The sequence below is a fragment of the Calypte anna genome, chromosome 1 (genome assembly GCF_003957555.1).
Source record: "Calypte anna isolate BGI_N300 chromosome 1, bCalAnn1_v1.p, whole genome shotgun sequence".
Taxonomy (NCBI): Eukaryota; Metazoa; Chordata; class Aves; order Apodiformes; family Trochilidae; genus Calypte; species Calypte anna.
In genome coordinates this window covers 174572049-174585822 of record NC_044244.1, presented here as the reverse complement: position 1 = coordinate 174585822, position 13774 = coordinate 174572049, and the positions used below count along the sequence as shown (strand labels likewise).

General features: G+C 36.7%; 1 protein-coding gene across 3 annotated transcripts in view; it reads left to right on the top strand.

The window, feature by feature from the left end:
• Window positions 1-13774, top strand: part of NBEA (neurobeachin) — a 464261-nt gene that overhangs the window by 360930 nt on the left and 89557 nt on the right. For all 3 annotated transcript variants that reach the window (XM_030449922.1, XM_030449935.1, XM_030449928.1), the window contains 3 exons: window positions 2173-2290; window positions 3132-3234; window positions 9002-9117. In XM_030449922.1, coding sequence (XP_030305782.1) covers window positions 2173-2290; window positions 3132-3234; window positions 9002-9117 — 337 coding nt within the window. The remainder of the gene's footprint in view (window positions 1-2172; window positions 2291-3131; window positions 3235-9001; window positions 9118-13774) is intronic.

The following is a 13774-nucleotide window of genomic DNA, read 5'->3' as shown; positions in this document are numbered from 1 at the left end:
CTCCTCTCCCCGTGAGTCTTCTCATATTTTAGCTTTTCGGAGTTTTTCGTCTCTATTTCCTCTCTGTATCTTAAAAACCTATGTATTTACAAAAACTGTGTATCAGGTAGCAGCAAAATATGTTCAACTTCAGGATTGCTCTGAAGAATCATTTTTCATAACCATCTGAATTTCACATACACTATACCAGCTGTATCCCAACATCTGATCTCAATGAAAAACTGAGAGAAAATTTGGTTTATTTGGCTTATCAAAGAGAAAGCTAAGCAGTAACTGGATCACAGTCTAATTATTGACACAAGGAAAAGTTATCTGATACTAGAAGACTCTTTAATCTCACAGACAAAGGTGTCACAAGATCTAGTGGCCAGAAGCTGAAGCCAACAGAGTGCAAAGTAAAAATGAAGTGCAGATTTTTAATGCAGAGGCTAATTTACCATTTCAAGAATTTGGCATATGAGGTAGTGATTCCGCAGCTGGCCTGTGACTAAACAGAGGGGACACGGAGGCTTTTGTGGGTCCCTGGGAGACCTCCAAAGGCCCTGACCATCTTCAAGACTGTGTTCAGATAGTGTGGAGGTGAATGAAGCTACCATCAGCCACGGTGTTGCTTTAACTTCTTCCCTATGGAGATGGTACAGGGGACTCTCGGTGTTGCTCCCTTGGGTTTCCATTAAGGACAAACCTGACATTCCTGTGCTCCTCAGTGTGCTGAAGCCCATTAGGTTTTTACCATGGTTATTGTCATCTCTGAAGCAAACTCATCATGGTTATGAGGGAAGTTAATAAAAATGCATGGACCTCTTTTACCTCAAAGCATACAGATACAGACTTAGTTTAGCTTTTTCATATATAAAGAAATGTTGCTAACTTGAAGCTCCATCAGTGAAAAAAATGGAAGGAAACAATTTCCATTATCTCAAGCATGAAGGATCATTGTCAGCAGCAACATATGGTCTCATTAACATTTCCTATTCTGAAGCTGGGGGAGGTCATGACTGCAGAAAGCAAAGACCTCAACTGAGTGAGTAAAGCACTTCAGGCTGCTACACCAACAGGTTCTGCCTACCTAATGGACAACGGAGAAATTCAATCTGTCCAATCTGAAACCTTTTTGCATTTTCCATTAGTAAAGATGTTCATTATGTGTCTTCATGTCACTGGGAATGCAGGTATCTTTGTAGCTGCAACCTAGGGAAAGACACAGCCCACAGAGCCTGGGAAATGCAGTTGGGTGCAGTAAGGAGATGGTCCCCATCCCAAGTGACTGACTCCTCATAGGATGAAGTGTCAGAGGCTCAGCTATGGGCACAGACAGCCTGAGAAGAGACCTGAAGGCAGCCTTCCAGTTGGTGATAAAGATTGGGAAAGAATTGTTCTACTCCATATAATAGGACTGGAATGATGATTCACAGATGAGAGAAGTTACTAAAACTGATACCCAATTAAATAGTTGGGTTTTTGTCTGTTCTCTTATATATCCAGAACAGAGAAGGAAGAATGAAAGATTATTTAGGTGTTAATATCAGGTCTTATACTATACCTGCAATTGAGAAACTTAAAAATTGGAAAAGCAATGCTTTTTTTAATCTATGTTATTTTAAAATATTTCCACAATGATTTTAAAGTGCAAAAATGCAAATGCTTAAATTTTGTTCATAATTTGGGATATTAAGTGTACTTTAGAAAAAATATTATGCTGGCATATTATATATGCTGGCTAATTTTTATATTTATTAATGGGATGGAGAGAATTCTAATGTATTCATCTGAAAGGGATGTGAATAGCAAGTCATATATTTCCCACAAGATAGCCTCAGAAGTAAATCTCTTATCCAGTACATAATTGGCAACTGTGTCAGTTATGTTGGAAGAAGATACAGCTAAGCATAATTGCCCTGTGCTTATTTGTAGTTTGGGGGTTTTTTGAGGAAAATAAGCTGATGTGACTCATGAGAAGTAGATTTTAGGAATATTTGCTGCTATTCTTCTAATAGTGTATTTGATTGTATTTTTATAAAAACATTGAAAGTCATGTTGTAACTTGTGGTTTTAAGTGTTAAAGAGATACAGTTAAATGCATTTTATAGATGGGTAAAATTTACTATGTTCTTATGCAATATTATCATGGAAAACTGCTGCCAATAACTTTCACCTTGCCTTTCTTTAAAGGTCCTTGCCTACACAGAAGGTCTTCATGGCAAATGGATGTTCAGTGAGATTCGGGCTGTTTTTTCAAGACGTTATCTTCTCCAGAACACAGCTTTGGAAGTTTTTATGGCAAACAGAAGTATGTCTGTTTATTTTGTTCCATCATACTGTGCTAGTAGCTATTTTGTGTTTTTTATTAATCTCTGAATTTGAACTGTGTGATTCCTTTGATAACGTGCTGTGTTTGATAATGTCTGTGTTCAGTAATGCTCACTGTTGCATTCATTGCATTTGGTATTAAAATCAATCACATAAATCAATCTCACAACTTTCTGTGCATCAGTGAGATTTATTTATAAAAACAGATCATTGCAGTTGGTTAATTCTTCAGATGGTTGATAGTAAATTTGTCCTCCTCTCCTCCATTTTTTGGTAAATATTTCAGTAAAGTATCTAAAAGTAAATTTTCTTTTCTAATCATAAACTGAGTTACAGTAAAAAGGACCAGATCAATAAATGGATCCTCTCAGTTTTGTGAATCAGAATTGAGTGGTTGGAGAGGTGTGTCTGTAGTCTTTTGCCCTGAGAAACTCTGATCTAAGTGTTAAGGGAATTAAACGTTTTCTGATCCCGCATGTTCTAATGCACAAGTTAGAAGACTGAATTGAACAGCTTTCCAACCTGATAAGAGCTGATATGGATTAGTGGTAAACAGCAGTTCCTCTGAAGTATTCCTCACTCAGAGATTTTGGTCTCCCAGTCATTGGGAGAGTTAGTGCCAAAATGTTACCAACTAATGATACCTAGGTAAGAAGTATGCCAGGAGTTTCTGTTCTAGCTTGGATCCTCCAGGAAGGTAAAAGTGGAACTGACTTCTCTTCCTAAATAAAAAACAAAGAGCATTTTTTAAAAAATATGCACATGGAGAAACAGGTCTCTGCAGATGGTTTACAAGTCCGTATTTTCTTTTCTTCATTTAGCTTCTGTTATGTTTAACTTTCCTGACCAAGCAACAGTGAAAAAAGTTGTGTACAGCTTACCACGTGTTGGAGTAGGAACCAGCTATGGTTTGCCACAAGCCAGGTAATTCAAATTAAAATAGTTTTTGTATTTATTGCTTATTATATTTTACAAATTATATTTAAGCATGTCACTACTAAAACATTATTTCTGTCATGAAACTCTAATTTTCTCTTTCATAAGGTTAGTTTGAAAAAGAATACCCTTTTACTTATTATATGGCCTCTTATTATGGAACAGAAGTAAAAGTACTGTAACTTTTGAAAATCATTACAGGAAATAAGTAACTTCCAGTGAAGGACTAGGAAAAAAGTTACACCTTATCTTGTTAAGTCAGGTTTTCAGACAAGTTTTATAGATGGGTGGACAGCCTTTATGCATTTATGCAGGACATGGAACTGAACTTGACTAGGTTTTGTGTTTGCTGAATGAAAATTATGTTTTATATCTGTCTTCTCACTTTTCTTTTTACAGGAATGTGAGTGGATTTTACTTCATTGCTTATCAACATAGTGGCTGTTTTGCAACAGCAAAATTTCTTACATTCATTAGTATAATGACTTATTCTGTTTCCAAAATTAAGAAGGATATTTATTTTGGAAAAGACCCAACTATGGATTAGTTTTAGAGATTTTCACATACTGTGGGCAAGAACATTTTTATTATCTGATTAACATCAACATTAAATCAGTCTATGGTCTGAAATAAGGCTGGGAATTGTCAGATCCTATGGTATAAAAGTATTCACATTTCCGTGATGGATAAGATGATCTTAATGTATACTTCAGTGTTTCAGGGAGGGGGATTTTCTGCTTTCAAATTTTTTCTCTGTTCAGACCTAAAATTTTTTCTAGATGTTGTATCGGAAGAAGTTTGGCAAAAAGAGTTTAGGTGAAGGATTACTTTCTGATAAAAATGAAGGAAGAACAAACAAAAGAGTGAGGAAGCAGCAGGAAATACACAAAATACGGTGCTTTTCATTTTTCTTACCCAACAGCCAATGACTTAATCATCGGTGTAGAGTCTGGGCTGTGTCTGTTTTTTTCTTTCAGTACTTTCCTACAAACTAAAACTTCATTTTGTCCTCGTTTTATACCACTGCAGAATGTGGAAATACTCTGAAGTGTCAAAGCATTTGTAGTACTGGAGAACTTTTTCATTCCCAACTGAACATCATTGCCTGTCATGAGCTCAATGGTCTCATGATGCCTAAGGCTTGATCTCCTGAGTCTGCTGAAGTTCTTAGGCAAACTGCCAAATTTCTCAAGTTTTCAGTGAGATCAAGGGAAAGTTGGGGCATTTCTTTGGAAGGTGCATCTCGTTAATATTTGCATATCTCTTCCAAATACTGAAATTAAAGAAATTGCTGTCTCTAAATGGAAAGAAAGAGTATTCTTTTCTGCAATGAAAATGGCCACATGCTCTAGAACAAACAAAATGCAAATTTCTCAATCAGAATTTCATATCTACAGTGACATTTTTTACTTTTGAAGTTCATATCCTTTGTGCATTATTCAGTGAATAATTGTCTGAAAAAGTTTGTTGATAGATAATTATTTAGAAAAGTTTCAGCTTCAATATTATATGCAGTCATTTCCATACCTTTCTGATTAAAGTTCAATTTGAACCGAAAATAGGCTTGTTAGCCTTCAGAATAAATCTGGCATATGGTAGTGAGGTTGTTTTTATTTATTATTTTTTCATAATCATGGTATGATTTATGCACAATAAAGACCCTGTAATCATGGTTTTTCTTTTTTTTTCTGTCTGCATACCCTTCCTGTCTTCAGTAGGATTGCAATGCAGTAGCAGAGAAAATCTGGTTCTAGAACTGCTCTGTAGACAGTAGTTTGTAGAGGTTAGAATGTAGTTTTCCTTCCTATGAATATGCTGGCTCTGGGATGCTAATTTTTAAAATTATTCATATTTTTAAGACTAACATAAGGAGAAGGTATGCTGAGTAACCTAAAGGAACACCTACACTGAGTAAAATGTGATCCTTTTATATGACCAGTTTTCCAGATTAAGCAGTGCCTTAAAATATTTTAACAGAAGAAGTTCTTTCTGGTTATTTTGCTTAAGTTCTTTTTTTTTTTTTTTTCCTTTCTATTTTTCCTTTTTGCTGTTGTTTGTTTTGTAAGTAATGTTTCCTCTCTGTTACTTCTCTAAAAAAAAAAAGTTTAATCTGGAGTTGATTATATTGCATTATGTTATCATGAAGCCTTGCTTTCATGATGAAAACATTCTGAAGGAGTGAGTTACTTTTAGCGAGGTACATGGACTTTAAGTGCATTTCTCTTTTCATGGAGAAATCCTGCAATTAACAAAGATGGAAGGAAATTGAAGGAAAGAGCAGAATTTATAATCTTCTAATGGCACAAAGGATTAGAAGCAGGCAGACTGGTATCTCTTGCTAAGACTGTTACAAATGTGCTGTTCTGAGCAAGTCTCCACTTTGGTTCTTTGCTACCTTTCCCAGCAGCCTGTCTAATGCTTTGATTCAACAAAGCATTCAAGCCTGTGCTTAATGTTACAAAGAGTAATTATGTCCTTACAATTACTAACATACTGAAGAACTTGGTCTGATTTGGTAATCAAATTCATCTGTCTTTGATAAATGCATTTTTACTGCTCCTGAAACATGTTGCATTTATTGTAGTCTCCTTATGGCCTTGCCATGTTATTCAACTGGGCAGACAGTACTGTGCTTTTTAATTAATTTATTCCTTCAGCTCCCTAGGTTTCCACATAAGTACATTTTTATATGCATCTTTACAGAATTAAGCTACTCACTATTAGCTGACCACTTTTTAGGGATATAGCATCTGAGATGCAAGTTACAGATGCATTTTTATTGAGGGTAACATCACATCTAAGAAACCAACTCTATGTTGCCTGACGGTTTTGTAAGTGTGCAGACACCAAAGGACTGGTAGAAGTTCGGTATCATTCTTCACTACTAAACATGTGCTAGCCCTTTACACTGAAATTTTGTGGGCTGCTAATGCATGAAGTAAAACAATCTGGTTATTAAACCTAGGAAATACAAATTGTGAAGTTCTTACCTATATTCAGCATCAGCTCAGCTCTGCTGCTTCCTCCACATCGGAAGCTTGCTGATGGTTTTCCATATCTCAGTACAGCAGGTTGCAGAGGTTGAATTTCCGGAAAGGAGAAGGATAGGAAAACTAAGATTTAAAAAAGTATGAAAAACAATCTTAGGGTTTTGATTAAAAGTGAATATTGATCTGTCTCTTGTCAGAAGCCAGTGACTTTCACAAGACTTTTAATTTTTTTCTGAACAGGAGGAACACAGCATAAAACCTCTTGCAGGTGCTACCTTTTTTTACAAGATATTTAAGGACTGTTTGTATGGAATTGGACTGTAGGTAACTGAATTAACAGTGAATGTGAAAGAGAGTGGCTCTTGTCACATATGGGTTACATAACATCCCTTCCCTCAAGAAAATGCCTTAAAGTGTTTTCTAAACTTATTTGAAGCATAGAAAACTTGAGAAACTGTATCACACCCTTGTACATCAGAGAGTCTTCCCTGTTTTCTGTTGCGGGAAGAGCCTTTCTTGCTCCTGAGGCTCAACGAGCTGCTGACCTCTCCATTGCCTTGCACAAGAGTGAGCTCCTTTCTGTAGGTGTGTGTCCCACCTTTATTGGCCCCCTGGTAATAGGGGGCCTGCCCTAACCAGGCACAGGTGGACTCACACCCACTCTTTGGCAACTGGAGGCACCTGGTTTATCTTGTTTCTCTACAGTTTTCCATTTTCAGTAGGTATTTCATGGTTCTCTAGAAGCAAAGGTAGCATATTAATTTGCTCATCTTCATATTGATGATGGCATATAGAAGGAGAGAAATAGATCAAAGTTGGATGGATTTAGCAAAACACATAGCAGTGCGTCTTCCTATGTTAACTGAAAGAAGCAGGTGTGGAACCGATTTATTCTGCATAATTTTTCCACTACAGTGAAATAACTGAAAATCTCTCAAACACATTAGATATAGAGTAAATAAGGAGCTTTTTTAGCATATTTTGATTTTCTGTAGAGTTAGCTCAAGCAGCTATCCAAATGCAAAGTCCAGCACTTGACAGGTTATAGATCTTTGAGACTCTGGGAAATTGCGGGTAAAGCCTAAAAGCAACTATTAAGCTCTGCTGATGTGTAATTATTTTTCTCATGGGAAGAGCAGAAAGTCTGTGACAGAGATACTTTGTAAATTTAGTGATGTCCTTAGTATTTTTATTTTATGTATTTATTAACATGTGTGCAATTTTAGTCCTAGTTTTCTGGGAACAATGCATCTTTGAGAGTTTGGCTGTAGAAATAATCTTTGTATAAGGTGCAATCTAAAGTATTTTAAAATTTTAGATACATTTTTCTGAAGAAGCATAATAGAAACAATTTTTTAAATTCTTATAAATTCTCCTGTGTAGCAATAAATTGTATCTACAAATGGCATTCTAGAGTCTACTGTAAAATAAGGCTAGCCAAGCTGTATGAGCTGACCATATGTACTGCTATTTTGGTTAAATACTAAATACAGAGACATAAAGAAAATAAAAAATTTGTAATCTCTGCCTAATTTGGCAACTTGTTTACAGCTTTATTATAAGAAAATACTTGGCATTTAGTCTGGAAATAATACATATAATGTGTAACTGAAAGCAGAAGCATTGGGTGTGCCTGTTTACTGTTTGCAAGCTAGATAAACATTTAAAGTCATGAACAGGATACATATTAGGGATATTTATTTTTTTTTAACAGGTATAAGCAATTTCTCGATTGTCATCCATTTATAAGACTTATGTTTCTGTCGAAAAAAGTGTCTGAGGAGATAATTTTTTTGTTTCCAAAGATGCTTTTTCCTTGTCTTTTTTTTCAGTAAAAGCTATTTTCTCTAGAAACAAGTTGAGAGCAGTGAAGGTATTTCTTGTTGCAGATTTTTTCTTTAATGCATTGGTCTAGATTGAATCTATTCCCTTTTATTTTACCAACCAGGGTTAGTATATCATATGAACAATTTAGAACTTGATGCACAGTATTTGGTTATTGTAATGTTGTCAAATGGAATACAGGAGAGCTGAGGTTTTCTGCTTTTCCTTTCTGTGACATGGTAGTTTTGTTCTTTCTCCCTTATCCAGTCATGTCAGGTTTAGAAAATGTATGGAAATTGAGTATCTTAGAAGCTTCTACTTCTCTTCCAAATTTGAATGAAATGCAATTCAGAAGTTATTATGGAGAGACAGGCAGATGGACATGTGAGCAAATAACTGAATAAACCTTATTTCTTTCAGAAACCAAGCTATAAATAGAAATCTCAAAGCTTACTGGGATATAGGAAGGGATCCTGGGTAGCTGACCACGGGGGAGGTAAACAAATTATGGAATAAATATCTTCAAGCCATGTGGTAGAAACATATGGCACTTTAAGATATCACTCATTCACCTTAATGAACTTATCTCAATATATCCTTTGGAAACAGGGAAATTGTATTCCTCTTTTATTTCTGCTGCACAACCCAGGCACCAGGAGGTCTGCAGTTTCTTTTATTTCCAGTCTTTTACCCAGGTTCAGAATAAAATAAAACACAATATATATTATTCTGAATTATTACAGTGCTGTAGCACCAGTAAAATAAAATACAGATCTTCACTTCAGTCATTTCTCAAATAAGGGTCATAGTGTCTTCTTGACTTCATTAAATGAAATAAAAGCCTCTGAGAAAATCTGAAATTAATCACACTAACAACGGTGCCCTACATTTTAACATTTAATGAGGCTCTTAAAAACTCATTCTTTAAATGTGTTTCCTAGGAGAATCTCTCTGGCCACTCCCCGACAGCTTTATAAATCCTCCAACATGACTCAGCGTTGGCAGAGACGGGAAATATCCAACTTTGAATACCTGATGTTCCTCAACACTATAGCAGGTAAGGCTTCTGCCTCCTTAATCCTTCATAAAGTGTTTATGTTTGTCAAACTCTTAAGCACCGTGACTTGATAGAAAACATTTATCCCTCTAGAATTCAGCTGCCAGTTTATGATAGACTCTGAAACACACATTAAATTTTATCAGAAAATTCACAACCTATCATTGAGGCTTTAGATTCATGTATTGTTGTGGAGGCTGTTTCTTGCTCCCCTTCTGCCATTTCCTCTGCTGACAGCTTTGTCTGAAGCTTTATTAGAGTCAACAAACCATTGCCAGAGAGTGTCTGGAAATAATAATGGGAAAATGTAATTTCCCTACTTCATCATTCTCAGCAGCAGCAACCAGACAGCAGAATAACAACAGTATTCTGCCTAGTACAGATGTCACCTGGATTGTGGTATGATTAGATTACAGCATCTTTTCTCGTTTAGTTCTTAGAGCTGAAATATAGTATCAGATTAGGTATTTAAAATGAGAAATAACTGCCACAGACATCCATTTGTTATTGGCAAAATAAGAGCTTTTCTGGCAATTGTCATTAATTAAACATTCACAATGGTATTTTTCCTTTCACTTTTTCTTTTCTATCAGTCAGCTCCTGTGGTAATTTTAAATTTAAAACCCAGCAGTTTTCTGCACCATATACAAAGATTTCCAGGAGGTTTTCTACTATTATGTTTCCTGCCTGTAGCACACATGCTGCTTGTGAACCTGGCTGTGGACAGACTTCCTGAGACATTTCAGTCCAGCGAGCTTTAATTCAAAACCCAAATTAAATTCCACCAGGCATCACTTTGTACTCCAGTGTTACAACTCTTAGCTTTACTTGGTCCTGACTTTTATGCTTGAGGTAATTCTCAGGCTACATATGACTCAAATGTAAGTGTGGAAACCAAAGGTAACACCTGTAAGAGCACGTTGCACTGACCAGTCTGAGATTTGTCATTGGGTTCTTCGCTGTAGGGCGGTGGCAGAATTCAGAACCTGTCACACTGACTCTGAACCCTCAGGGTTTTACTTGTGGGCTTATATGGGAGTCATCTTCCATGCATCCAGTCTTACAGACATTAATAAATGTGTCATCGAATTATCCCAGCGTGATTCAGGAGTGCTAACGCAGAACAGTTGGAAATCTGAGGGCATGTTTACCTTGTGCAGTGGAGCACAAAGCAAGAGTCCCTGAAGCTACTGGAGACCTGGGCTGGAAAGTCCATATGGTGCAGCCCCATGCAGGCTTCACCAGCTTGGTTCCCAAGCATTTTAGCCACAGACCCACAGATCTCTGCTGAAGGAAGGAGCCCTGCTGAGTGTTTATTACCTCTGGCATGGTGCCACAGGAATGCTGCTCTCCTGCTCCTGGACACTGGCCCGCTGCCTCCAGCCGCTCCAGTCTCTCCCGCATCCGCTGCCCTTCTGGTGATGAGGAAATACAGGCAGAACCTTGCAGGCTCCCTGACTGCCTCATCCAAACTTGGAAGGTTTACTGCAGAGCTGGGAAGTAAGCCTAGGTCCCCTTAGTTCTTGTCCAATACATAATTGATAGGACTGTCCTTCACTTGTCATTTCCTTTCTATTTATTCATTTCTGCTTTAAGCAGTGTCTAAACTCTTTAAATGAGAGCAGACAAGAGCTGAGCCAAGTTTTGATAAAATAATTTTTCATTTTTAATCAGTTTAAAACTTCAAAGTAATTCATTTTTAGGGACGTTGCCAAAGCATCCAAACCTGGAAGACTTCATTATGTCTGAAGTCAGTTAGGAAATACAATGACACTTACATGACAGTATCCATCAGTAAGGAGGCTTCAGCCTGAATGGGTTTCTTCAGAGTATCTCAGAGGTCTCAAAAAGAATATTTTTTTGACCTTGCTGGTTGATACTAGTGCTTCTAGGAAGGCTTTATACCCAAACGCCTGGGTGGTTGCATGAGGCAAGTTTCTCTTAATGGCATCCAGGCATCCAGGGTCATTCATCTGCCTTACAAGATGGACTACCATTTGCATTCCAGGTGCCACCTGCTAACCTGCTATGACCAAGGCTTCTTATTTATTTATTTATTTATTTTTAAATTGTATTTGGAAAACTGTACAGCATTTTGGTCAGTACGTTAGTACCTTAGTAGTCTCTCTCTCTCCTCTCTGACTCAAAGCACTTAATTTCTGACACTTTTTTTTTTTAAATCAGTCTCTTGCTGGTAAATCTCATTTGCTCATGTAATCTCATTGTTGTTAATTGTATGGGCTCACTTGCTCATTTTCACAGCATTACCCACCATCTTATGAAGTCTCTCAGCAGTGCCTGATCAAATTCAAATTCAAATTTAGGTAAAGACCACATTCCCTGAAAGGGAGGGAGGTAAATTTGAGTCCCTAAGATAAATTCTTTCTAACTCTGTGTCTCCATTTGTATTGACTGAGTCACTTAGGAAAGCCATTTTTTTTAATGAATGATGAATTGATGTCACACAGATCACAAAATGATCCATGTGAGAGGAGAGAACCATTATCCTGATTTTAATAGGTTTTGAAGTGACTAGTATTGGTTAAATAAAAATTAATACCCATACACACTCTTCTGCTAAGACACAAGGAAAATGTTGAGTAACATTTCAAGACCTTTCCTTGTCATAAAGAAAATTCCCTACCCTGATTTTTATTTGAAACTCATCTGCATCTGTTCTGTTTTTATATTCCAAGAAGAGTAACAGTCATCATGTTAGGCTGGGAAAAAAGTGTTACTGTACCATCTCATAAAAAGATTTTGGAGGGGTGTCTAAAAGCAACTGAGGTTATTTGGCCTTTTCTTTTTAAAGTGTTCCATAAGCATGAGTGAGCTAAGGAGTCCTGCTGACATCAGCTGTGATTGTTGCATGTTAGAATGACCCTCAATACATAGTTCTTACAAGAAAGCATGATTGCATTGGTGTATCATGTGCTTTTGATTTCAGCTTCTTCCTTTTTTGAAGATTTTGAAGATTCATAATCTTTATGAACATAGAAAAGCAGATCTCAGTTGCTAATGTTATTATAACATACGCCTTCACTGATGCTCTCTCAAAGAATCTCATGATGTTTTGTTTGAAAATCAGGATAAAATTTAGCCTTGGCAGCTGAACTCCCTGCCAGTGACACATACACAAAAAACCCTTCTGAAAAAAACATAAGAGAATTAAAACTGGCTGAAACCCAACAGGCAATTCCACACAGGACAATATACTTTTTATTCCACTTTGGAACAAGCCCTAAAATTTTCCAAGTTTTTGATAAAAGCAAAAATCCCAAGCCATTTTTTTTTAAATCAGCCTTGCTTTTGTAATTCTAATAAAGTCTACACTTCAGCTAGGAAGCTAATTTCCAAAGGCTTGGATGTAGTGCAAAAAATCTTATCATGCTGGCAAGCCAGAAAACCACATATAATGGAGTGCACATGAGCTCCAGGTCCAAAGGCAGTGGGAAAAGCTACAAAACACAAATGTGTATTAGAAAGCCCAGAAGTTCTCCCTGTTTCCTGGCTCCAGCATCCCATGGCACTGGACTACCAGAGCCTGAGATCTGGGTGTCTGGTGGGTCAGGAGCTATGATGCAGCCTGAATGACACCACTGCTTTTACAGCTGTGCCTTCATTTCTGTATAACTTCTCTTAAAAGTCACTTCTCAAAAACATTTCCATTCCAACAATAGGCATCTTCTAATGAAATACTAAAATTTAGTATCTCTATCAGAAATCCAGTCATGGAAGCAACATACCTCTACCGACTATGTGTTAATCTTATCTCAAAACCACTGAATTGATAACTGTCCAGATACATCTGTGATAAATAGAAGGAAACTCAGATACACTGTAGACAGGACTCTAAGAAGTCAGAAGAAAATGCATGAGTTTTTGTGTTGTGTACAGAGTATTGAATATATTCATGACCTCTTTTACCAAGTAGAGACAAGACATGTATTTTCCTTTTTTTTTCTTTATTTGGAAATCCAATTTCCAAATACCTATTTAATTATACTCTTTTTTAATGAGATCCCATAAGAAATACTTCCTTAAAGGATACAACTTTTTTGCCAGTAACTGTTCATGTAGACAACAATGGCTTCATTTTAGGCTGTTTAAGCAACATCTGTTTTTTAACACTATCATTGTTTTTAGCCACTGAGAAATATAAGCTTTTTGGGTTTTTTGGTTTTTTTTTTATTAAATTTGTGTTGCCCTTCAGCTCTTACTAGTTTATTCATCATAGCTGAGCCATAGCTCAGCATAGCACTTGAGAAGTCACATAGAGGTTTGGTACTTAAGATACGTAAGTGATACAAAGGTCCCTTTATTGCTTTTTCTTCTCTTCCATAAAAATAGAGGGGTACTAACCATTAATCTGCTTTTTGCCCATTCTTTGTAGCTTCCTTGCTTCTTATTGTGGTGCTTAATTAGTGCCCAGCCCTTTACAGAACAGTAAGAAATCACTCATATTTTCTTGTGTTTCTTTTCTGAAATTCAAGAAGCAGAAGCCTTGGAAGAGAGACATTCAGAAATGAGGCTTCTGACACCAGCTCATTTCTTTAATTTATGACATGCAACTGGGTCCTTTCCCACAAGAAGTGCTTTGCATGGCTTTTTATACTGTTGATTACACAGAGCAGTTGTTGTCTATAGAACAGAACCA